We start from the raw sequence: 27,722 nt of genomic DNA on the forward strand, positions 1-27,722 counted from the left end.
AGATTTATTTAAATTAATCTGCAGGAAAATTAAATCCATTACCTTAAAAAGCAAAGGAATAAATCACACCCAACAGGAAACCAGGAAAAGCTGCTGCCATTTCAGTTGAATCTGAGGTTGTGTGAGCACATGAAATTTTTCGCTGTCAATGACACAAAACCAATTCAATAGCAGGAAAACCAATATCAGCTGTTGTTATAATGCAGAACACAAATACACTCAATGAGTTTAACACTGCAGCCCAAGTATGAAGAACATCTCAAGCTGTTTGTATTTCCAAACAAGACTTGAGGGGTCAGAGGAGGGAGGAGGAGATGTGGGCAGGCAGGAATGATGGATGGTGCTCAGTGGCGTGCTGTGTTTGGGTCTACTCTTGTTATTTTTGCAACAGGATGTCTCTGATTACCCTCTGAATAGAGAATAAGGATGGTTACGTCTCATTGCTCAAAGGGAACATTTTTTCAGAGCCTTACAAATTAAATAGGACATTGTAAAGCAAGCAGTCAATGAACTATCAGGTGCTGTTTGTCACAAGTCTACCAAGAGTGTCAGAAGATTCCCTGGGGGGCATCAGAGGTGGGTTTGGGGCTGGCAAATAAGGTAAATGTACTCCAGTGCCTACATTCAGCAGCCTCAGCTCTGCAGAGTCATTGTGTCAGTGCCTGCATGGATTGTCCAGGCTAAAGGATATAAAATACAGAGCAGGGGCACACTGAGCCTCTAAATAACTGTTTCAGCCATCAAGCTGATGCTTCACTAAGGATGGAGGACAATTGCTCTTCCAAATCCCATTCTTCCAGAGATCTTTGCTGAACTGGCTCACAGGGAGCAATGGACAGGCTAAAGCTGCCCAACTGAGACACTTCTTGAGTGTCACTAGTAAGACCATGACACTGTCCCCAGCCAGATCTCTGAGGCCATGGTGACATCCACACCCCACAGTGCAGCCCTGGCCACAGAGCTTTTCTCTAAAAGCTACTGAGGTTCCTCACTGATCCCAAAAGAAGTTGCAAGTCCTCAGTAACTCACAGAAAAGGTTGATGTGGGGATCTGGGAACCACATGAATGTGTATGCAGGGAAATGACCCCCCCAGACAGGGGTTTGTGGTGCTTTCTCTCATCGAAGGCTTCAGGAAGAAAGGAAGGGGAGAAACATTGGAAACAAGGTCAGTTAGAACTGACAGCTGGTCTTAAACCTAAACAGACTTGGAGCTGAGGCTGCAAATGGAGGCCACAAAGTGAAACACATGGAAATAAATTCTCTGCAAACGCAAAACATCTCCTAACAAACCAGTTCCACGAATTAACTTATCTAAAATGGAGACTCCAGCTCATCCCAGGACTGGATGACTCAGTAACTCCAAGGACCTCTCACTGGGGGTTGCCAGTTTGATTCTGGCCTGAACTCAAAGCATCTAAGAATCCTCTATGTGGTGATGGCACAACCCCTATAAAAACTCTCCCTGGCCTCAGTGCAGTTTCTCAGCGGGCAAGATTCACATCAAAGCCACCCCCAAAAGCCTTTCCAAGGAGCTGCAGAGCCAACATGATGGAGAGTCAACAGCCTTCCCTCTCTTCAAAAGGAATCTCAAGCTCAGGACAAAAACTGCTACTCACACTGACCAGTTCTGCAACAAGGACTATGCCAAATAACCAGAAAGCAAGAAAAGACAGAAAAAGAAAGGAGGGAAATCAGAATATATTTACAAACAGCGCAAATGAAGACGGATCAGAAGATGATGCCTCGTTTGCACTGGACAGCACAGATATTGTAATGCAGCAGAATTAAAAAACCATCAAGTATTTCATGAAATGAAGCAGCTAAAGAGAAGAAAATGTCAAAACTCAAATGTCAGACAAATTTTGGGCAAGAACTCCGTGCATACCCCAAGCTCTCTGGATCCCTTCCCAGAGCCAAGACACCAGTCTCTTACGTACTGTTTATCCACCCCTGTCTCGTCTGGTTCTGCCTGCTTTTAGCACAACCATTTACGGGCTTTATTTAATCAGCCAGGAAAGAAAGAGTTCAAGGAACACCAGGGAATATGTGGCAAAACGTAACAAGGTTAGATCACTTGCACTGGATTATTCTCCTCTGGCAGAAGGAATAACCCCAGTCAAGGCCTGCGTGTTCCAGGGTCTGCAGGGAGCGAGGGCAGCATTATTCAAGGGAAGTGACACTTTAAAGAACTTTAAATTAGCTGTTGACAGTCAGGTAGATAGATTGAGGAGTGATTACACAAAGTCCCCAGCATTACCATTTTGTGGTGAAAGCAAATATGAAGGGGAGGGAGAAGCAAGAAAATCCATGAAATATGGGTTTGCCAATCTGTGGCGCATTCAGACGACAGTGAAGTTCACTTAAGGACACTGGAAACATAAAATAAATGGCTTTCTCTGAATCAAAACTTGACAGAAAGTTACCTAGTTATATTTTTGACTCCAGAAGCACTGCAAGCCATGCGAGTAGATTATGATAAAAACAAAACAAAAAAATAATAAAAATCACAATCCCCCATCATCTTTCTTCCTAACAGGTGTTCCTTCTCCCAGGGCTAAAGGACCACATGGAAGGGAGCAGAAGTGCAGCTCCCCTGAACTGCACAATTAAGCCTGACTTACTGTATGTACAACAGATGCCCTCACTGCAGTGGTCCCTAAAATATGTTTTTAAATAAAATTAACTCAACTCAGGAATCTGTAATTAGCACCATCTCCGAGAACAAATCAGAACAAGTTTATTGAAGTGCTCTAACTATTTACCATGAGAGCAAATTTACCCCCAAGGTTCACTTTACTATTTTGTCTCAATTTTCTTGTAATTTCATCTATCACGGTTTTTTTCAGTCCTCCAAAGGTGATGGATAAAACACAGAAAGAAACAGGACCAACTGTTCGCCGAAGCCTAAGGGAAAACATAATTTTGTTATAAATAATCCTTGGCACAAATCATGGAAACGCAATACTAAAATTGTTTGTTGAATCATTTATGAATTGGGCCTTCAGTTTCAGTTTGCAAATAAGTTAGAAGTTTTTTTCTTGATGTTCTTTTTCACTTTGCTTTTTTAGCTGGCAAACAGCCTTTGAGAGACTGAACCGATACATAATCCAAAAAACAGAGGGAATGAAGAGGGTTTATTTTTCTAAAGGAAATCTCTTTGCTTTTTGGGGTGGGAGGAATTTACTTACGGAGTATGATAAATTTAATGATGACAAATTTTCACATTAATTCCACGAGATGCCACAATTTTGAGTTTTCACCCGGCTAAATAGGCAAAGACAACACAGGGCCTTTACAAACCACTAAAGAAAATAGTCCCACTCTGCTGGGAGTCTCAAACGAATATCTGCGATCCAAGAGATAAATGTGACTATTAAAAACAACATACATCTTTGTGTTTGTTCTTAGATGGGAAATTCTGAAGATTTATTGTTACAAAATAGAAGTTCAGTGGAACATAACTGTGTGCTACCACACCACGCACGTAGCCATCTCATGGTACACGAAGAAATATGTAACACGAGGGGAAATTCAGCTGTCTTGAGAAATTCTGTGTTTTCCAGGACAGCTGATTGCCCAAACTCCTCAGATGAAAGTTATAAACATGAAGAAATAGCAAAGAACAGAGAGAGATGTGTTTCTTCCTTATGTCTTTTGTCTTAAAAGTGCTATTTTTCGTCATCTGAAGAGGGAGGGAAACTTGGAAACAGATAAAAGCAGCGTGAAGCTCATTTCTCTCAGCCAGAGCAGGTGTGCAGTGCCTTACCTGATCTGTCCTCGCACCAGCGGCCTGTTCTTTGTCCTGTTCATGTTTGAGTCAAACGGGACCTCAAAGAACTGTAATTAAAAAAAAAAAAAAAGAAAGGAACAATCAAAATGAAAGGATCCCGGAAAACATGCCATGTGTGGAATGTCCTGTCTGCATCTGCAGGTGCTTTAATCTCTATTTTTGAAGGTTCAGGAATACAGCGCGAATTTGGAGCTTTGATAAGTTTGCACTGATGCTTTTGGCAGTCCCCGAGAAAGAAAATCACCTGGAGGACAAAAAGGAGTTTGCACAAGACCCCAGGAGTTCATCACTCGAAGCAGAGTTTGATTCCAAATCCCTCTCCTGGCAGGTCTGACACAGCTTTTAGATGTACACAATTACACGTGCACACCCATCATGGAATCATGGAATTGTTACACTTGGAAAAGATCATCCAGTCCAGCTATAAACCCAGCACCACCACCATTAAACCACATCCACAAGTGCCACATCCACACATCTTCTGAATGCTTCCAGGGATGATGACCCCACCACTTCCACTGCCACTTCCAATGCCTGGCCACACTTTCAGTGAAGAAAATCTCCTAATATCCAATCAAAACCTCCCCTGGCACAACTTGAGGCCATTTCCTGTCACTTCTCACCTGGGAGAAAAAACCAATCCCCACCTGGCTCCAACCTCTTTAGGGAGCTGTAGAAAGCAAGAAGGTCCCCCCCAGCCTCCTTTTCTCCAGGCTGAGCCCCCCAGTTTTATATTAACACAAACAGCCCTTGCAAATGTTTCTCCTCTGGTCTTTAAAGACAAACACCAAGGTTTTTTCCAAGAACCCATAAGCAACCCCAAAATCAATCAACCCTTGTAAAACGCCACTGAAACTGCACCGAGTCTCCAGTTGGAGCAGCAGGGAGTGAACACACCATATGGTGTTATTTAATGTCACAACCTAATTTGACTTTAAACGTGGCCTATGGGAAAATTCAGGAGTCACTATCTGCTTGGAATTCCTGCAGGCTCCTGGAGGATTTTTTTTTTAATAAGAATATTACTGGAAAAGCTGAATCCACTTTGCCATCCAGGCAACTCTAAAGCCATTCAGTTTTACGTGTGCAAAATAACAACACAAATACCAAGTAGAGATTTACTTACAGAAAGTGTAGGATGTGTTTATACAAAGAGTATTTTCTACTGACGTTACGTCTGAGGTTTTGGGGTAGGATCCCAATTATGGTGAATATGTAGGAAAAGCACCATAACAAATCATAATTCCAAGGAGTCAGACTGACAGTATAGCTCAGTGTAGCCAAACTGCAGACAGATTTTAGGTGATTATATATGATAAATGACTACATGATAAAATCTATGTTATTCCAGCAAGCTGATTTAACATTTTATGCTACAAAAGACACAATTAACAAACATCTTCATTGTGACAGTGTCACATTACTGCTCTTGCTACTTACTGGGGCTGCATTCCCGGGGGAATATCAATGGACAGGGACCATTTGGAGCCCTACGGGTGGACATCAAGGGAAAGATGCTCCATTTCCAGGCACATGGAACCACTTTTCCCACCTACTGCCTTGAAGTAATGACTATATAACAACTGGGAATCTCTGCTGTTGCTCCTACGTGTTGCAAGAGCAGCAGGGATCAGATACCCATTGATCCCCATGGATCACCCTGTCTAACACAGCCCACAACATTCTCAATCTGTGGTGCCATATAAAGGCATGGAAATTTAAAACACCAATGCAGAATTCAATTACTAGTTTATATTCAATTCACTAAAATTTTTTGCCTCCATCTGTGTGGCAGAGCTGGCTGGTGGTTTGAATCACAGAACCATTTAGGTTGGAAAAGAGCTCCAAGACCATCAAGTCCAACCCGTGACTAATCCCCACCTGAGTGCCATGTCCACACCTCCAGGGATGGGGACTCCACCACCTTCCTGAGCAGCCCCTTCCAATGCCTGACCACCCTTTCCATGAAGAAATTCTTCCTGATGCCCAGCCTGAACATCCCCTGGCACAACTTGAGGCCAATTCCTCTTGTCCTGTCGCTGGTTTGCTCCCAGTAAACCTCTGTCTGGAAAGGAGCACCCAACCCAACTACAATCCCTACCAATGCTCAAAGCCTTCCAACTTTATTATTGATATTCCTGAAGCAAACTCAGGCTGCTCAGTCAAGAGTTTCTCACAGGAAAGAGGAGAATGAAAGAAAGGGAGAAAGAGAAAAAGAAAGAGAGAAAGAGAAAGAGAGAGAGAAAGAAAGAAAGAGAGGAAAGAAAGGAAGAAAGGAAGAAAGGAAGAAGGAAAGAAGGAGGAGAGAAAGAGAGAAAGAGAAAGAAAGGAAGAAAGAAAGAGAGAGAGAAAGAAAGAAAGGAAAAGAAAGAGAGAAAGAAAGAAAGAGAGAAAAAGAGAGAAAGAGAGAAAGAAGGAAAAAGAAAGAGAAAGAAAGAGAGAAAAAGAGAGAAAGAAAGAGAGAAAGAAAGAAAGAAAGAAAAAGAAAAAGAGAAAGAAAGAAAGAAAAAGAAAAAGAGAAAGAAAGAAAGGAAAAGAGAGAAAGAAAGAGAGAAAGAAAGAAAGAAAAAAAGAAAGAGAGAGAGAAGGTTCACACATCTTTTGCTTTGCCTGAGCACTGTGACACAGCACTGGGCAGCTCTTCAGTCATTTTTAGGCAGGCAGATGACAAGGAATTTCTTGTCCACTGTTTGCTGTGGCTGATTTGCAGTGGTTGGATCTTCACAACTACCACACTGCCCTGGAAGTGTTGGATGTTTCACAAAGAACCTCCCTAGGAAACAGCAACGAGCACCTTCGGAGCGGGGAAAGCGCCCGTTCGGATCCGCCGGCAGTGATTGCTCCTGACAGCTCAGCGTTTTACTAATGGTTTGTTTCACTGTTACATTTCAGGGACAATTACAGTAAATGAAGAAAAAAATGTCATTTGACATCAGACTGGTAGAGCAATACAAGGGAAAAATTCTATAGAGCTCAAGTCTGTTCTCTGGAAAATATCTGGGGTATGCTTGGGGTTTTTTTATAAGTCACAGTTTTGATTTCTGTTTGCAAAGTCTGACTGCTCTGAGTTGCTTCCAGTTTAAACTTGTGTGTCTGAGGAGATTCTGGCTCATTTGAGAGCACTTAAGCTCATGGATAAAGGTATCCCTGTGAGATGGATAAAATCAAAATAATGTGCAAGTTTTAAACGTCACGTGTCTCAAACACAAAATGACTACAATGAAGAACAGTTGGACAGTCAACACCTGAAAGAATTTAAACATGCAGTTATCAGGATAACCTGACAATGCCATGCTCAGTGTGTGAAATATTTCCATATATATTTAATATAGTAGTCAACCTCTGAATAGAATATAAATTTTGAACAAGAATCTCCTCTGCTGACTTAAGTCATCAAAAAATGTCTGTCTCTACACACAGACACGGCTGCTCCTGAAATTAAGATTACTGCATGACTTCAGTCTGAATTTTCTCGCTTTTTTAAATCTGACAATCGGAATAATCTGTTACTGTCAAGTGTACGCACGGAGCTACATTTCCAACTGAACTACAGTTAAGGAAAATCCTTTTATTTGCAATGCCCTAGATTCCTTCACTGAGCTAGTTGCTATTACATGTCAGCAAGATGCCATTTATCAAACTTTTCCCATTTTGCTCCCAGATGTTCAGCAAAATTCTCTCTCCACTCGAAATTATTTTCCCCTGATATTCTAGAAAAAAACGAAAAAAACCCGTGCATCTCAAATATCATTCCATAGGAATGAAAGAGTGAAGTCAAACATATTATCTCATGCCAGGCCAACACAGCCCTGCCTGTTTTAGCAAAGAGTAAATTCAGTAAGATGACTCCTGGATAAATAAATATTTTAGAAGCACTCAAGAGGCTTTTTCCTCAGGAAGTCTGAATGCATCGGTTCAGCTGGACACGGCAGAATATTATCTGCCCTTGGTATCTGGGAAGTTGGCCACCAAAAGGGCAGACAGAGGGTTAAATCTACAGCATCTAAAAAGCCCTGAGTGACAAAACTTGGCAAGAGCTCGGCAGACCCCAACCTAAATTTTAATCAGCATGCATGAACATTTAAAACATGACGGTGGAAAAAAAAATAAATCAGGCCAGCCAGTACTTTGTGGTTTATTTCTCTGGCAGGCTCATCAGGCTCTTTGTGCAGATCTCATCTTGTTAATATACAGTAATTATATCTTAAACATCTCCCAGTTCCTAGAGTAGCTGTCACATTACTGCTCTGAGCTGTTTACACCCATGGGGCTTCTGTCCTTCAGCTTCTTCACATTGGTTTCCACTTTGTTTTCAAGTGAAACGTTAAAGAACATTTAATTTCAAGCTGCCTCCTGGAAGCAGAAGTGCATGCAGGAGGTAGATGAGCACTCAGATCTCCCAGATTAATAATTTTATTAGGACTAAGCCAAGGTTTCCACAGTATCACCTCGCATAGACGGCGTTATGACACGCCGGCACTTCCAGGACCAACGACAGGGAAAGGTGAGAGGGTGTCCTGTGCCTTCACAGGGAGACCTCTTGCTGCTTCCATCACCTCACAGAACCACAGAGTATCCTCAGCTGGGAGGGACCCACAAGGATCATCCAGTCCAACTCCTGGCCCTGCACAGACACCCCAACAATCCCACCCTGTCCCTGAGAGTGTTGTCCAAACCCTCCTGGAGCTCTGTCAGCCTTGGGGGTGTGACAATTCCCTGGGGAGCCTGGGCAGTGCCAACCACCCTCTGGGGGAAGAACACCAACACCACCTATTAACTTTTCCAGGACAGTGACCTGACCATTTGCAGTTAATTAGGCCAGTGGAGCAGACACAAAGCCCTGAGCACACACTGCATTTGCCATCCGTGGTCATTCCTGCGGGAGGGATTGTAACTCCTGCACCATGGCAGTCCAACACCCTCACTCCTGTTCACACAAAAACACCAACAGAGTGCACTAAGAGGAACAATATGCCACGGAGTTTATCAAACAGATCAGCCACACTCCAGCTAATAAACATCTCTCTTAGGCCACTCTGGATTTAGAGTGTATCAAGCACCAGCCTGGCCCCCGGCCAGGCCCAGCTCTAATCGGTGACACGTGGTGGGAACAGCAGCGGCTGGAACAGGCACCCAGTGTGCCATGTATTGACATAACATTTTACTCTAATGCTAAACACATATTTACAGCAGAACCGATAAGCCCGTGAGTCTAAAGACAGAATGGAACCCTGCTATTAAAAGACAATTTAATTCAAGGCAACTCAGAGGTCCTGCCATTGCAAAACCACCCCTGCAACTGAGAAGGCTTCCATGTGCTCTTTGCCAGCAGAATTGTCCCCTGGATCTCTGTATTTCTCTCTGAAGGGCAGTTCAGGTGAACCTACAGCGCTGATGAGGGAACAAAGAGATGAGGCTGTTGCCAAAGGACAGTCGCCTCCTCCTGCACTGAAATGCTGCTGGGCTCCAAGATCCTCTGTGCCTTGCACCACATGGGAAGGTGGAGATGAGCTACAGGTGGTGGCCAAAGCTCCTCCTCAGCTAAAATCTCTTCCCACAGACTCAAGCAAACATTTTTAACACCATACAAATAAAACCCAGTACAGCTGCCCACTTGAGCACTCCACTGAGTACCTCCAGCCAGGGGGAAAGTTGGGCTGTTCAGGGCAGGTCTTGCAAATATTGGTCTTGTTGAATTAGGTGCTTCTGGGGTTCTCCCAATTCCTCTGTGCTACAGTAAGCTCTGATTCTCTTTGGTTTTCTTTGGCATTGCCCATGAGCAAGCAGTTAACCAGAAACACCACTGAAACACAGGCTGGAAACTAAAAAGGTGCACAAATTCAGATGTGAGTGGACCAAAATTGGGCGGAGAGCACAGAGGGGCAGAGCAGAGCCTGGATACCTGGACAATAACCTCAGGTTTCCTGGGAAGGTGACACCCAGAAAGCCATTACTCCAAATTCATCAGGTTTCAGCACTAGCCTTTCACATGAAGTCTCCTGATTTTCCCAGGCAGCCAAAGGAAACCTGTAAGGAGCACTGGAAACCCATCAGACCACGAGTTCCTTCCTCTGCGACTCCTCTTCCCCTCCATATTACCTAATTACTTCTATTCTTCATGTTTTTGGTGATTTATCTTACATTGTCATAAAGGAATAGATAATTACATAAGCAGAGAAGAAAAACATAACATATAATTTATGGTAAATAAGATCAAAGTCAACATTATTATTATAGGTTTCCTTCTGGTTTCCTTTCAATCACTTTTATATGAAAACAACAAAGAATAATTAAAGCATATTACAAAGGTCTTTTTACTCAATTGTACACAGATGTGACTGAAAAAAATGCAGAGGGAAGGATTTTCAAAAGCACCCATGCACTGATCTAACACGATTCTCACTGAAGTCAATGGCAGTTTGACTTCAATGAGAGCAGAGACAGACCAACACTGAGTGATTCTGAAAATCCCACCCTAATTGTACAAACAAGGGGAGGCTTTAGAGATTGCTGGCTTGGAGATTGTATATTTGAGAATCATAAAGGGCACACAGCACCTGTTTGTCTTCAAGATATGAAAATAAAGCAAGGCAAATATTTTAAGGATTAGAAATAGCTTTTTCTCTTTTTCTTTTTTTTTTTTAAGGCAGTATCTGAAAACCCTCTGGCTTTGCAGTTCCCAGTCTTGCTATAGATCTGCTTTAATATTTTCCATTTCAAAGAAGATTCTAATTAAAAATGAGATTGATGCAAGCCTGAACAATGTTACAATGTTCCCCTACAGATAGAGGAGGGCAGTGAAACCCCAGACTGTCCCACGAACCCACAAAGCTCTGCTACATTAAGCATCTGCCACAGTTTAATTTATTATTTTTTTCCCCCCAAAAGACACATTCCTCTTATTAGCCAGCATTCAGAAACTCATTGCTCTATAGAGGGAGTAGAAGAGGAGGAAATGGCAAAGAAAATGTTAATACTTGTCACTTCAGAAATATATTTTTAGGATGGAGAAAGCAAAGACTCACAGACTTCAACGAGCAGTGATGTGTCACCTCGGACTGACCTGCCGTGCTGGCTCTGCTTTTCAGAGCTCAAGAGGTGATGTGTTGTTATTCCCTTGCCCTCTCACAAGTGTGTGACTTTCCAGGGATGCCCAGAGACACCCCAAAATGTGCATTTTTTAGGTTTTTCATTGCACTTATTTGGCAGCAGGGCTGGAGCCGCTGGCGCTCCTGGCACAGCGCTGTGGGTTGTCTTTCAGCTCATCCAAACCCTTTCAGCGGCTCTGACCAACAGAACAAGTGGTCACTGAGCTCTTGCAGCTCTTCATCAGCACTTCAGCCAAACAAGATCCTTTGGTGATATCACAAGTGCCATTACAAGGAGCTTGGAAAGCTAAAAGCTGCTGCTCCATCCATGGGGCTCATCCTGACAGTGACGGGTCAGAAAAGAGGAGAGGAGGATTGACACATCCTCAAACAGGCCACTGGGATGAACCACTGGCTCTGCAGGTGTGGATGTGCTTGTGGCACAAGGGGAAAAGCAGTGAAGGTGCAAGGAAAGCCCCTGGGACCACGTGTCTGAGCCTGCTGAGCAAAGAATTAACAATAATTAAGGACTCCGTGTGGTCTTCAGCTGTGTGAATAACTTTGAATTAATTAACAGAGCATTTGCACCAAATTACTTTATCTATTTCACCCCATACACAAATTTTTCTTGTCTTTATCTTAGAATCAAATTATGTAGTACCAATGCACCAGCTCATTTCATCTCATTTTTTCAATGCACCTGATGTCCAAGACTTGAAATGGGAGAAAAGACATGAATCTCCTGGTTTAGTAAATGAGAAACAGGTTGGGTGACCACCCATGAGCCTGGCTCTTCTCATGAAAATCATATTTTGCTGAGAAGATACTGTAACAAAAATGAAATAAAAATAAAGCCAGGCCCTTATAAGCTGTTCAATCTTGAAAACTGCTGACTTTGTGAGCCACCTCAACAGCGTATTCCCGAGGCCTCACGGAGGTCAGCCACGGCTTCAGGGGGAATGCAGGCTGGATACCACAGACAGGCTTTACCTCATGTGATCCACCTTGGAGAAATAACTTCCATGGGAAGAAATACTGCCTCCTGGCCAGCTGCCAGGGACTTCTAATAATATGAAATATTTACCACCACCAAGTCCTTTTTGTTCAGCTCACAATTAATGCATCCACAAATAAAGCTCCTTAGCCCAGGTCCTCACTCTGCCCCACTTTCAGGAGGGTACTTGCCCATCGCTGCATTTGGACTCATGGACCAAAGCAGGCAATTTCCAAAGCCTTCCTAACTTTTTCTTATGGATTTTGTCACCATTGGGCTCTTCCTTCTCATCTTAAAACGAAAATTGTTAAAAAATGTGTTTTGCACCTCATGCCCTTCCCTTGTTCTCACCCAACCAACTGCCCCCACAGAACAACCTGATCTGGCCCGAAGTACGGCTAATTTCCCTCTCATATTTTCATTTTTTGATCTGTGCCACTGGATCTGTGCACCCTGGACACGGAAACAGGAGAGGGAAAGGGTGAAGCTGTGACTCAGCTCCCACCACTGTGTTGTACATCACGTCCCCCAGGAGAGAAGCAGCACCACAACGATGAGGGGGTTAAAGTGTCCTCTCCCTCCAGGGTCACAGAGATAAGGCAATGAAGTCACATTTATCTGGGTTGTGCTGACCTGGTCTAAAAAAGGAAAACTTCACCTCCCCACACACTTCAACAACTGGGCTCTGATCACCCCAAATCTGCCCTTACTTCCGCAAGATTCTAATGATGAATTATAAGTGGATGTCAGAGGCATCTGACATCTGTAACATGCTTTCTTCAGGAACTATTTTATTTCTATATATTTTAGGAACCAGTATTAGAGCTGAAGAAAAATACTACCTTTATGCCCTACCAAAATACCCTCTGAATCACTTCACAAGGCCATTTTCTCCACGAGATTCCTTTGCATTAAATCATATTTGTCACGACGCCAGCGTGCCATGAGTGCAACGTATAATTTAAAAAACAAACAAAACTTCAAATAACAACCTCTTTGCTGAAGATAGGAATTGCACAAGGTCAGTATCTGGTTTAAGTTACTATATGTCCTAAAATACATCAGGCCAGGTCCTCTGGACACAGTGCAGCTGCTTTGAGCAATACTGCAGATAAAATCCGATACTGAAGATGGCTTAGACAAATTCCTGTGGTGGAATAAAGTTGTTACTCGGGGAACTCCTGGGGAAGTATTTCTGCTGCCCACAATGCAAGTGCTTAAGTCAAGCAGGAGAACCAGAGTCAACCAGGAGACAGGAATCTCCTCCAGAGGAGTGAGAGCAGAGGCAGGAGCTGGGAAGCCTTTATTTCTTGTAGTAACCACAGCGGGATCCTGAGCTCCTGGGCTTTGGCCAGGGCAGCTGTGGAAGGAGCAGGTAACTCCACAGGCCCCCAGACCACCAGTATCAGCTGCTTCTCAGTCCTTTGTGACTAGAGAGCTATAAAATCGAGCAGCCTCGCTGTGCTCTGCTCTTGCCCAGGAGATTAGAGCAGGGAAGTGGGAAGGTGAGATTTAAATCGCTTCCACACGTCTCCTGGCTCCCACCCATGTGTCCCGGATCCAGGTCATTTTAATCAGCTTTTTATAAATTGTCACTCAAATGATAAGAATACTAATCCACTGCAATGTGCTTCCTGCCAGGCACCCGAATATTAATCCATAAACTGCTCTCTTATATCACACAGAGACGTGTTGGCTTTAACTGCTCATGGCTGACACGTCCTGTTAGTGAGGCTTTTCTTCTTACAAGACAGACAAAAGTAGCACCATACACAAAGCAGCAAGGCTTGCCTGCTCTTGGCTAGGGAAAGGTTATTTATGTAGGTGCAAACATCTAAATTACTTATTCAAAATACCTTTTAGTTTTGGAAATAAATTAACTTTTACACTTGAAGTTACTGGCACTGGCGAAAGAGAATTTGCTGTGGTCCAGCTGTACTTGGCAAAAGGAAAATCTACAGCTCCTTCTGGCCAGGATATTAAAAAACTCAAACCCCCAAAACCCACAATGGATGAAATGTGGGAATGCTGTAACACAGCCAGTAAAAAAGCCTAACTGTGAACAAGGGTGTGAAGTGGCATCAGCCTTTACTGACGTGTCTGAGCACGATAACATTGTCCAAGTGCCACGGAACCCACAGCTCAAACCTCTTAATAAAATCACCCCTCAGGAATTATTCCTTTAAAGTATCAGGAGCTGTTATCAGGGAGGGTTTCAAGTCACATCTTTATATACAGCACACTTAGGGAATCTATCAGGTCTATAGGACAGAGTTTACAAGTTTCCCCTTCCCAATAAAATTTAAAACCCCAACTTTTCCCTGTTGTTCCAATGTCTGAAAAGCGAGCAAGGGATCTCTGAGGGGGATTTCAGGATTTATACTGTGCTGGCAAGAGAACAGCCTCATCTCTCCCCTCCACCATGGGCTCTCAGGGCCAAAAGAGCCCAGTTTTTAATATTCTGAAGAGTTTTGAATGTTAGGAGAGAGGCAGGCAACTCAGTGAGTGCAAGGTTGTAACTTCATTTGTATGACAACAGTTTTATTTAGCTTAAATCTTGGCAATAAGGTACATTAAGAAAAGTCACTCTCTCCCATCTGTAAAGAACTTAAGAGAAAGTTCCCAATAATGTAATGTATACTCCTGATAATGTATTTTTTTTTCCTATTAGTATCACAAATCTGTGATGCCACGTGTGTGACACTTTCAAGGCATTCTCTCTTCCTAAGGCTATCACAGTTTTGCTGATCAAAGAGATGCTCACAAGTCTCTAAGCGTGAGGATTCTGCTCAAGCCTAATGATGTTGCCCAGAGTAGGTTAGTTTTGGGAGGGGATTTTTCTTCCTTAAACCATGATTTTATGCAGAATGTGTAGATCTGCCACACGGAGTAACGAGGTACAATATAACAACAGACACCCAAGGTGCAGTTAATCACTGAGCACCAGCTCTGCAGTAAAATCCAGTAACCACCTTCTTTTTTAAAAGCCAAATGCACAAACCACAAACTGGGGATGACCATCATTATGTTCTTCTGCTGAGGGCTGGATGACAAACCTGCACACGTTACAAACACACCTCCAAGCCCTTAATTAGGTCTCACCTTTCCTTCCCCTTCGTTAAGAAGGAAAGTGAAGCAAGAGGCTCACGATGACCCATTAGAAAGCACAAACACCCAAACCTGTTGCAGGGGCATCACACCATCCATCTTCTTAAAGCTGTCAAGAAATGTTTGTCATTCCAATACCGCTTGCATCTCCCAAATGCTAAGATAACACGCCCATCAATCTCAGCTAGAGTTAAAAGAGGAGTTGAAAAATAAATAGTTCTGAGTCATGTTACTAAGAGGGATTCCACACACTATTAATTTTAGCTTGGAAACCAATTAAGACACCAAATCAGCACTACCTCCCTCCTTTTTAAGGTATAATGACCTATTCACTTGCGTACATTTATTTATTTTGTGACAGTGATCCTTTCAAAAGCTTTAGGAGCTTAAACAACATTAATTTTAATCCTGGCTCCTGGCAACAGGAAGATTTTTGCCAAAAGGCAGCCAAAGATATGGACGAGACAAGATGATTTGCTCTATCTCAGAAGGCCACTCTTAAAATAAAAGAATAATAAGAAACAGGATGACACAGAAGTAAAACCTGTCCTAAGCAGTGCATGAGCATCAATAAATTGGTGCTTGCCACTCAAACCTGGGGCAGCCTTTGTCCCCTGCAACCCTCTGTGGCTTCTTGCTCACGAGTGAAGCTACAGCAGCACTTCTCCACATCAAAGCAGGTGTGGAAAACTGCACATTCCTGCTCCAGAAAGGTTATTAAAGCAGGAACTCCCTGCCCAGCCAAAGGGCTCCAGCTCCAGGCTCCTGCAGCTCCTGCCATGGATATTACCAGAGCAGTGAACTCCCAGCAGTGTTCAATATTGACACGGAAATGCCACTCTTGTCTTCCAGGTGCCTCAAATGTCACCTTTGTTTGCTGAGTGCAAGTCCAATATGAATTTTTCTGAGTATCTATTGGGAAAAAAAAATAACCAGCCCTGCACCTCAGTGGCCTGATTTCCCCTGGGTGCCAGTATTCACCTGAGAGCTTCTGGGGGGACTGTTTCCAACTCCCTCCTGGCGGTGCCACCGCAGGGATCTGGAAGCTTTGATTACACGGGTCTTGCTAAAGCTGGAGAGTTGGGAATAGTGCTTTACTCAACCACATGGAAAAAAGGAAAAAATCATCTGGATTCAACAGGAGAGTTGGCTGAGGCACATTGTGCAAGGGGCTAAAGCCACACTCTGTGCTGGGGGAGTTTTTCACATTGTGTTCCCTTCTCCACGGAAATAAACCCAGAATCATGGAAAGTCTTTCTGTGATAATGGAAGTGCATTATAATACCTAATCATGGATCAAAAACTTTACATATATATTCTTACTTTCCTAAATAAAGAAAGAAAGCCAGGCACAGATTTCTTACTAGGGCCTGGAGTGACAGCACAAGGGGGAATGGTTTCCCACTGCCAGAGGGCAGAGTCAGATGGGATATTGGGAAGAAATTGTTCCCTGTGAGGGTGGGGAGGCCCTGGCACAGGTTGCCCAGAGAAGCTGTGGCTGCCCCATCCCTGGAAGTGTCCAAGGCCAGGTTGGACGGGGCTTGGAGCCGCCTGGGCTGGTGGAAGGTGTCTCTGCCCATGGCAGGGGGTGGGACTGGATGGGTTTTAAGGTTCCTTCCAGCCCAAACCATTCCAGGATTCTGTGATAAGAAGAAAATAAAGGATTGAAAGTCCAGTGTCAAGGTACCACTGATCAGAGCAGGCAAGTAGAGGATGAAACAAAGAATTTAATTTGCTTATCCCAGAGCCCAGATCTGTATGTGGTGCCACTCAGCCCCGCTACAAATCCACAGTAACACAAAAATAAAAAAAAAAAAGCTATTAGGTCCTCTGAAGACAAGATTGCAAAATCAAATCCGTTCCTCTCATGGAAACTCTTGAAATAATAAAAGAAAAAATCATTACAAACTGAAACTAAAATGAGCATTGCTATATTTCTATGACCAAAAAAAATATCTGGTGAAACATCCACTTTTGGGTCAGATCTCAAATTCTTTGTGAGGAAAGTGTGTGCAGATACCTGAGAAACACTCAATTTACAATTCCAAAAACAAGCTTGCAACAAGAAGCTTTTATTCCCAAACAAAAGTACCCATAAAAGACATCTCAAGAAAAAGAAACAATCTGCTTTAAAATTCACATCCTACTAAAATTCAAATGAATTTCCCTAGGTAGGCAAGTCCTTAAATGTATCCCTCCATTTAATTACGTTGCAGTTCCTGTGTAGACAAGTCCCAAGATGCTTTTACATGATAATCATTAAATATGAAGTGGTGAAATGAATTGCAACATTCAGTAATGCTCCTTATGAACTAAGATTTATAGAGGAAGCCTGAAATAAAATGATAAAAGCACATGGTTGCCATATCTGCATATTGCACTGGGGAAAAAAATATGAAAATAGTCATTGAAAATTATGACTAGCTGGGCACAGGTATTAAGCAAAACTGCTGCTGCAGAAGGTAATGCTCAGCCCACCTACTTATTTAATCCATGTCATAGAAGTATTAAAATTAGAAATAAATCTAGTTATATTTTACAGGTCATTTAAACACTGAACACATCATGAAATAAATTGACAGAATTGTGTGATTTCATAAATACAGTTGTTTGCTAAACTCTACACTTTTTTTACAGAGCGGTGAAAATTTGAAGTATAACTCAGTTCCACTATACAAAAAAAATTGCAGTTCTGAAAAACCATCAGAAATAAAACAAATAGCTCCAACTGTGGACCCAGGAACAAGAACTAAAAATAGGTAAATAATATAATAACTGCAATTAGGCAAAAGGAACTTTGCACCAAGTGCCTGGTCCCAGCAGCTGCCGCTGCGAATCCGCCCCTGTTCCACTCCTTGGCAACGTCTCTCTAAACACACACTCGTACAAATGAAGGTTTAAAATATATTTTCTACACTAAACCATACCCAAAGCAGGTTTGGAAGATTGCTCACAGGCTTTACAACCACTTCATTTACGCACCAGCATATGCATTTAGTACATAAATATTTATAGCTTGGCAGCTCCCTCTCCCAACCTGCCTGGGTTTGCTCCGTTGGGTTTCACCAGCGAAATTTCCTCTGAATTTCCACATTTCCAGATGCTTTGCTCAGACAGCCTTGATGGAGAACAGTTGTGCCTATTAGCAGACAAGCTGCTGACAACTAAGCTGAGCTTCTAAGAGCTGGCAGGGAGATAATCTGGCACCGAGATCTGATAAGTTTAAAGAGAAGAGAAAGGCACGGTGGGCTGTGAGCACTGAGATGTCACAGAGAGACCCTGTCGAGACCTGAGCCTTTCCTTAAGGTGTTCCTCATCCCATTCCAGAGTCCTCAGTCAAATCTCACCTCAGTCACCCATCCCACTGCCCAGCACCTCTCAGTTCTTAGCAAACACAGCCTTTGATTAGAGAAAGGATATAAAATGGTGCTCCAAGAAGTTACAGTGTCCAAAACAAACTGTATTGGAGATACAGAATCATGAAATCACAGGATGGTTTGGGCTGGAAAGGACCTTAAAGCTCATCCAGTTCCACCCCCTGCCATGGGCAGGGACACCTTCCACCAGCCCAGGTTGCTCCAAGCCCCGTCCAACCTGGCCTTGGACACTTCCAGGGATGGGGCAGCCACAGCTCCTCTGGGCAACCTGTGCCAGGGCCTCCCCACCTCTATATATTTAATAGAGACATATTTCAAAGGGTTGTTTCCCCTGCCTAATTTTTTAATATATGGCAAAGACAAAAGAAAACTGTTATTTTATTTTGCTGTATCCTCTTGTCTTTTATCTCCACAAGTAAGGAGAGTATAATATCCTGCATTTTATTCTTTTGGGGGAGGAAAAAAGGCAAGTGGGGCTGGGAGTGCAGGAGATTTGTATCCACACCTTCCCTGAAGCTCTCCAAACACAGAACACTGGTATTTCTGCTGTCATCAATCCACAGTACTACAGGAAATCAGCACAAAATCAAACCAAGGAAGAACCAGCAAGGTTGGCAATGCAGCTCCATCTCAGCCCCTCGGGGTTCCATCTCCTCCCTCGCCTGAATTTCCACACCAGGCACAGCCCGGGTTTGCCTTCATACCCAGGGGACAAAAAGTAATCCCACTGTGCATTCCCAGCTTATATTTTCTTAATGTCATGGTCATTTATTTCTGAGGTCACACCAGATTACAGAGCACTTGGGTTTTATCTCAGGTCAGTGCAACCAGCACGGGCACATCGGGAGCTGCTCCCGCTCCTGCTCCGGCCCCAGCAGGGGCGAGTCCAGGCTCATCCCAGCAGTCCTGTCATCGTGACTTCCCCCAGGATGAGCTGCACCAGCACTTCCCAGAGCTGTGCCAGACCAGACAGTGGTTTTATTCAGACAGTGATTTTTCTTTAGACAGCACTGGAATCCTTCCAGGAGAGATAAAAATCTACATTTTTCCATGCAAAGAACTAAAATACTCATCAAAAATATAAGACCTCGTTTATATTCTTATACTCCTCCTCAAGCATTCAGTTTTGGCCACTGTTGAGACAGAATTTCTTTGTTTTGACCCCGAGTGACTTTCCCTAAGCATCTTACAGGTGATTCCCTCCCTCTCCGGCTGCTGCCCTCCCACCCACTCCTTAATTAAAGATGCCAAGGTCTGACACAAAGCATGTTACAGAATAAAACTGGGCTGTGATGCATGAACAATAGGTATGTGGATACATTTGAGAAAACAGACTGTTGGCAATTATTTTGGTGCTTATTTAGAGTCTTTAAATTGTTTTAAAATAGATAGCAAGGAAGATTGTTGCTATATAACAATAAAAAGAGGAGAAAAGCACAAGGAAACACATTTTTCACTTCTGAACAAATTCCAGGGATCGGGGATCTCTTTAGGAACGCAACTAATTAAAAAAATCTTTTCTAAAGCAACATGGAAACGCTGTTTAATCAGAATTATCTGAGTTCAAAGAGCCACAGGAGGCAGGAGCAGCACCCTCATCCTGACACCCAGAGGCTGCCACTCTCCCAGACATCAATGCTCTAACACACAGCCAAGCTGCCTCCACGGTCAGGTTCATCCAAATACCTTTTCCATGAACTAATCAAACAGGCATTTATCAGCTGAGAGAGGAATAAGCAAACCTAAGGGGTTTTATGGAGGAGTTTTTCCCTTCATAAAGAGCCCCGAAACTTTTAGTCCAGAAGGTCTTAGATTATCAGGCTACAGCCAGACTAGTACAAAGCATCCTTGATGTCTAGACCGAATGAAAAGATTAGCAGGTCTGCCCCAGTGCTGATTACACCAGGCTCATACTATTTTTCCAGCGGATGCTTTCATAATTAAATATTGAGTAACAGGAGGCACTTTAACATTTATGTCACCCTCACCTACGAAAATAAGAAAAAGTTTCTTTGCATCAAGAACTGTAAAGTATTAAAAGCATTCTATGGCTGTAACAGCAACCTGTCAAGCTGTACAGAGGAATCCAGAGTTCAGTGAAGGGGGTCCCTTGGGAACGCCGTGTATCGGCGAGGCAGAACAGCAATCACATTATGCCTGTAACTAATATGGACAAAGTGGAATGAGTAATAAAAGCCAACAAAAAACAACTTTCACTCTGATTAGCCATCACAGACTAATAGGCTTCAATTGCAATTTAAAATTAGGTGGCACCATCAATCACCGGGGTCTCTGCGAGCAGCAGCCGCGGCGCCTGCGGAGGAGGCACCAGGGAGACCCTCGGGGAGGGATGAGAGCTCTGAGCTCTGCCAGGGGCCAGGGATCCTCAAACACACTGGTGTCCATCAGGACAAACCCCAAAATGCCACCCTGGGCACAACCAAGGGGCTCAAGGGCAGCTCCTCCAAGCTCTCGGGTTTTTTAGACCGTTAACACTCTCAGTCCAGGCAGGTCCATCAGGTCTTTGGGCTGAAGAACCACGACAGATTGTGTTGTTTGGGATATTGCTCTGCATAATGCAAATATAACCCATTTTAAATTCTGTCAGGGCCACACATAGGAAAAAAATCCCCCCAAAACAACATTTCCAAATGGCACAAGTCTTTATTAGAGAAATAAACAGGCAAATAATGGACCTATTAAACAACATTCATACCTTTTTGGTATGAGACAAGACAACAGGCTTTTATGGGAATTTTTTGTTTTAAAAAGCTGGGTGTAAACCTTGAGCAAGTGACTCAACCTTCCTGAAGAGGCTGAACTAGAGGGGGGTGAACAGAGTCCCCCTGTGCCAAATAAAGTGGATGGGGCTGAGCTGCCCCTGGAGTACAGGAACCGTGGGATACACAAGGGACCACTGGTTCTTAAATTCCCCAAAAGTTTATGATTGCTGGAAATCTTAATCTCATTTCCAGTTTACATTTAAACATAGCTAATTTCTGCCCATTAGTTCTTTCGCCAACACTGCTCTCCAGGTCCTTTCCCTCCTGGTACTTCCCCCTGGATATATTTATGGAGCAATCAGACCCACACCATCTTTTGTCCTGCCAGGCCACACAGGCCAAGCTCTTTCTTCTAAGTCTGGCTCCTCGTTCCCTCCTACATCCCAGCAAGTCCTTTTCAGCACCTGTTCCCATCTGAATTAATTTTTCTTGCATATGGGAGAGACCAGAACAGTGCAGTTTTCCAGATGACTATCTGCTAATGGCATTAATAATTCCCAACCTCCATGGAAATGCCTTGCTTGAGACAGTCAAGATTTGCCTTTTTCACACTACTGCACAGTCATGCTCTAAGAAAAGGAGATTTTTTTCTTTCCTTTTCTGTTCTTTCTGCCTGAGAAACCTTCAGGCTTGATCCAAGAGTAGATAAAACTCTGAACTAGAAAGGAATAAACCTGGCTCTTAACCTAGGTCAGGTATTAATAGCCCACAGAGTGATCCTGAAGAAGTCACTTCATGTTCCTATTTTTTCATTCCCACACTTACCTATTTAAATCCAGAACTCACTGAGGCCAAGCATCACCTCTTGATCTAAATGAGCCCAATGCCTTAAAAAGATCCTGCCTGTGGCTGGAAAAAATCCTTATGCCTCCCAAGCTGGGAAGTTTCATGGAACAGTCTAACTCTCAGTTATTTTCCTGGTTTGTCATCATTTGTAAAGACATATATATATAAATGCACAGCCACACAAGTGTGTATAAGATGGGGTGATATTAGTAAATAAAAGTGCTAATGGCACATTGAATCATGGCAAAATCCAAAGGCACTTCCAGGAACTTGCAAGTCTGTTATTTTTCAGAACATTCCCATAAACGTCCATTACTGAGCAACTTTTGGGGAGACTGCAGTGGCTGTGAGATTTACTGAAAAACAGGAGAAAAGCTGGATTTGGGGAGACATAAATTCATGGAGCAATTTGCAACGTCTGCTGTAAAACCAGCATGGATGGGGACAGTGCTGGTCAGGATTACTCCGGGATCCCAGCATGATGTCCCATCATAAAACTGAAATGTCCCATCCAACACGATGAATCCTCTTGGATTTTTCTTTCATAAATTATATAAGTTGACGCCTTCCACTAGACCAAGTTGCCCAGAGTTCCATTCAGCCTGGCCTTGAATAGTTTATCAGAGACAAATTATATCCTACCAGCCAATATCTAGATGGGAATTCAATGTCTCCTGGGAGGGTGCAGCACTACCACCACTTAAACAGGTTGTAACTTATGCACACACACACAGAAAACCCCCAGAATCCAGACAATTGCGACCCAAAATAGGTCTCCAACCCAAAATATGTCTCCACTAAATGCAGTCACTAATATTTCTAATTAAAGATATAAAAGGTGTACAACTATAATAAGTAGAATCACTTCTGATTTAAGAAAGTTCTAAATTCAAATTTTATGTTTTTTTCATACCAAATAATTTACAAATACATGGTGGGTGGCAATAGCCAGAAAGAACCTGTGATGAAACCCAGGGTTTTGCACCAGCACTTGGGGATGAGCCTTCCCAAGGATCTGAGCTGGGAAAATCCTCCCTGCTCACAGAGCTCCAAAAACACATTAAAACCAGAACACGTTAAAATATCTTTTATCTTATTATTGGAGCAAAAATACATCCTGTGTTTGTATTTTACACATATATGAATACATGTACATGTATATCCTGTGTTTTATTTTAAATATACTTTGGATTTCAATTCTCTGCCTCCACATATGCCTGAATTATGGCTAAAAAACCACCATCCAGCTCCCCATCCCTTGTCTTTATGGTTCATCTCATCCCCTGTATTTGTGAGCAAACCAGCCACTATGGTTTACAGCTATTAATTTAAATGCCTGTAGGAAAGGAAAGCCCAGCAAAAAAAACCAATCTTGAGTGTCTGCTGTGGAAATAACTGCAGGGAAAGCCAGAAGACATCCTGAGAGGTATCACCAGTGGGATAACCCAAGTATGGCAACCAAAAAGCTCAGTCAACCTATTTATGGTGAAAGGTCAGGAATTAATCATGCTGGGGATGAGCTCAGTGGTTTGGGCATCAGCTCCCAAATAACTGGACTTGTTGGGAAGTCAACAGCTGAATTCCAGTGGGGCTGGATGTTATTGGTGTTTTGGACAATATATATTTTAACAGCAAAATAGAGGGCAACTTGTTCTGCCCATTCTTTATAGAAATAGAAAATAAAAGGATTTTTCTACTCTGGGTCTTCCTGACATTCTTGACTGACATTCTTGGTAGCTGCTGCACAGAATTTAATCCCTTTTCTCAAGGCATATAACAACATGACAACCATTCCACTGTGAATATTAGGAATGATTTAAGGAAATTATTTTTATTCCTCATTATATGGAAGATTACCTGAGCAGTTGTTATTATTGTTATTAACAGCAATTAGCACCAGACAGCAATTTATAATTTCCAAACCCAGATAAAAACATTAGCGAAATATTTGCCAAGAGAAAGCCATGTGTTATTCCCATTGCGTGGGAAACAAATTATAGAATTGAAGTGATTTGTGTCTTTACAACTGAATTGGGAAACTTATACAAGAGTTATCATGTGAATGGGACATCAGGGATACTTTCAGTAGACTACAAATTATCCTGAGCCTCTGACTCACTCTCGAACAAAATATTCTCAGTCTGCACTCTCTTACAGGCAGATTTTACTATAGAGGAAGAAAAGCTTAAGAAACCACTCTGAGAAAAAAAACACTAATAAAATTTTACAAAGAAAAATCACTTGTAAAACCATGATTATTAATAATTATACTTTGACTGCGGGTGGAGAACTCAGCTGATGTAAGTCTATCCTAATGCCATTTAATTGAGTTATAGAGATGGAAACCACAAAAGAATCCGCTCCCGAGCCTACCAGGAAAACAATCCCTGCTCACATTCTCTGCAAAGGCTGGTCACTATAAATACAGAATAAACATGTAAGGATGAGCCACACATGCAGGGCTCATAAATGGCTTTAAAATGTAGATATAATGCCTGGAACAAAGGGTGTCTCTTTGTATCATGGGAAACCAACTGTGTGAGTCCCATTTCTAACCTCTGTATGTGGTCGAGAGGAAAGTTTGGATTTGGGAATGAGTTAGAGGTGGAAGAAAACAGTGATTCCCCCAAACCTCTGCAAGAATCTAAGCTGGGGTGAAGGTGGACCCCAAACACCACCAGCATTGGAATTTTGGGTTCTCCAGCCTGGCCAACACCCGTGGAGGAGCCACTTGTGGGCTGTGGATGCACCCCGTGCTCCTGGAGTGATCTCCAGCCTTCTCCTGTGCTCCTCCTACATCAGAGAGCAACAGCTTTCCAGGGAGAGGTGGGGAAAGGGGGTTTTTTAACACTAATTGATCGTGATACTTCCACTAAATGACAGCTTAAACAATACTGTTCAGACAGAAGCAAAACATCTGACATTTTGTCTCCTTGAATCAGTAGCAGAAAGCTGAATTTCGGAGCACAGACGAGTTACAAACCAACCCATTGAAGAATAATAAGGAAAAAGCCTGTACCAAGGGATTTCTCAGCAGAAGAATGATATACTAGACAAAAATAAAAGGATATACCATATGTTGAGTAATAAAATTGGCAAACCTAGTAAGGTTCAAATACTGCTATTATACACATCTGGGCAAAATGGGGGGGGAAAAAAATCATTAAGCAATCTGAGAACCCCCAAACAAAGAAACTGTAAAATTCTGAACTGTAAAGCAAAGGAAACACACTTAATCCCTCAGGAGTTTAAGTATGTATTTCAACTGGGTTATACCATCCCTCAGAAGGACATGGAAGCACACAAAAACCTAGAGACACAATATAGCCACTGTGCGCTGCCGGCACGAAGCCAACTGGCTCCAGCACCCACCAGCCCTGGCACCTGTTGGGTTTATCATCAGCACAGGCATTACCTCCTTGGGGCACACAGGGAACGAAAGCACTCAACCAAGTGCCCCTTTTCCAGCAAAAGTGCAGGATTGTGCACTGCCCCTGTTTTAAATCGGGATTTCCAGCTGCAAAGCGGCGCTGAAGCCATCGGGAGTTTTGTGCGTTTCAAAGGAATGAGCAGAAATACCGAACCAGGCAGTAAATAATATCATCCTGCCCTCGTGGAACTGCTTCATCTGCAACCACAGATGTAACCTCTTCCCTGGCCTCCCCTGAGGCTAATTTATTTATGAATGTTCCTATTAAAAATAGGACTACTCGTGTAGTGGCTCTCCCCGCAGGGTGAATAGGGGAGGCAGGATAAACACAGTTTAATGAATAAAGGTCTTGGGACAAGGCATCTCTTTTTATGGGTACGAGAGGTCTGGGTTCACCCTGTTATGGGCTGTAGCATTACCACACCCAGCACACCACGTAGGATGGGTGTTTTGGGGGGGGCTTTCCTTGGTTTGTTTTTTTCCAACTCAAAAGTCCTGTAACTATGTCATAAGTTCAGAAGGAAACTCCACACTGGAAACCAGCTACTACTGCCTTGGATTACAGCATAAAAAATAACATATATCCTTAATACTACATTTACAATGTAAAAAATAATACATACCCTGACACTACATCAGCACAAATTGCCTTTTTTAAGTTTTAGCTTTTATTTTTTGACAGAGTGGTTTATAAACTCATCCCGTGACTCTTGGCAACATGAAAAGGTTTGTAACTGTCAGCACTGTACTTGTTATTAAAAGGGAGGAGGAGAGGGCTTTGCCCTAGCAGGGCACCCAAAATGAGAGCAGGAGGTGGGGAAATCTCACTTCAAATTGTGCTTTGAGAACAGGGAGTTTTGGGGGATCGGGAGGGATGGGGGGAAAAGAGAAGGAACGTGGCTGTCCAACAGCACTGGGGAAACTTTTCAGAACATAGAACAGATGGCATGCAGTAAATAATGGAAAAGCAAAGTGTGAGATCACCATGTAAAGGGACACATGAAGGTGGCTTTGAACAATTGCAGGGTGTGAGGGGACGAGACGGAGCAGAGATGCCTCTGAACGCCAAAGGCACGGAAAGGAAAATCTCTGCCGTGCCTTTCATCCCTACAAACTGTGACTCCTGTTCGGGGCTTCTGGAAAAGCACGTGGTGGATTTGGGAAAGTCTCCAGCCATGGAGAAAGACCACGATGGAAGGTCTTCATTTAGGGGATGAGCTGGCAAGATCCTGACAGCTTTCAGCAGCTGTACTTGGAGTCCCACCGCCCGCCCTCGCTCCCCTGCCTGTCATTCCCAGCCCATATCAAATGAAAGAGAGATGGGGCAACCTTGGCAGGCTGCGTGACAGACGGGCAGGACTGGGACCACAGGAGGAGCTGCTGAAAGCTCAGAAACTGCTGATGTGTCCCCCAGCATGAAGGACACTTGCCATGCATAATGGATAGGATGCTGAGCATTTTCCCAGCATCCCAGTTGGCCTGTGTGCCACTTGCTGCCTGCTTCTCAAAATAGGAGGAAATTAAGGGGGAAAAAAAAAAAATCCCTGTGAAATCCTGTGATGTGGTATCAGAACAGCTTCTGTGTTTTGGAAGAGTCATTTGTGTGTTGCCACCTTTCAGAATGACGGGAAAAGAAGAGGCAAGGCAGGGGGAGGTTGTTCCATTTGCAGTGGGACCTGCCCCAGGGAGGGATGCACCAGTCCTGGTGCCCCTGGCATGAATCAGGTCCTGGGGCCTCAGGCTGAGCTTCTTACTGCCTGAAAATAAGGTATACACACTTTTAATTTAAGACTGTGTATAAGAATTAAAACATAAACACTGCCTAAAACAACCAGCAGAATTACCAGCAGCAGCAAACAGTTTACTGCCTGAAATCCAATATCCAAAACAACTTCAAAAATCCATGACTTTTCACAGCCATTACCTGAGCTATGGACTTCACTGCTCGTTCAGGATCTGAGCAATGTCAGCAGAGCAATATAAACCTTTTCTACTTCTCATAGTGGATTGGAAAAGAAATTAAATAAAAAAACAACCCTCACAAACAAAATTGAATTCAGCTTTTCAAGGCATTTACACTTCCCAAGCCAACAGCCCCATGTGAGCTGCAGCAGCCCTTTCCCTGCTATCCCCAAATTAAAGTGAACCAAGATCTGAAAAAATCGGGTTTCACATCGAAGATTCCAGATATTTGACTCAAACAACACTTGAATTAAATAAAAAACAATCCTAACAAACATGTTTCTACTTGAAATAGAGGGAAAGCTGCTCTCAGCCATCCGTGTCTCTGCTTACATCCCTTGGTACGACGAAGGCAGTCGAAAGCATGAGGGTAAAGGTTCACTGGGATTTTAGGAAGTCTCCT

At 43.1% G+C, this 27,722-nt stretch overlaps 1 protein-coding gene across 1 annotated transcript in view; it reads right to left on the minus strand.

Moving 5' to 3' along the window:
* LOC113971560 (protoheme IX farnesyltransferase, mitochondrial) overlaps positions 1-27,722 on the minus strand; it is a 107,624-nt gene that overhangs the window by 31,216 nt on the left and 48,686 nt on the right. Inside the window, exon 5 of the mRNA XM_027691630.1 lies at positions 3,768-3,838. Within this exon, the coding sequence (XP_027547431.1) occupies positions 3,768-3,838 (71 nt within the window). The remainder of the gene's footprint in view (positions 1-3,767; positions 3,839-27,722) is intronic.

This window comes from Neopelma chrysocephalum, unplaced genomic scaffold, assembly GCF_003984885.1.
Source record: "Neopelma chrysocephalum unplaced genomic scaffold, ASM398488v2 Primary Assembly neopelma1_84, whole genome shotgun sequence".
NCBI lineage: Eukaryota > Metazoa > Chordata > Aves > Passeriformes > Pipridae > Neopelma > Neopelma chrysocephalum.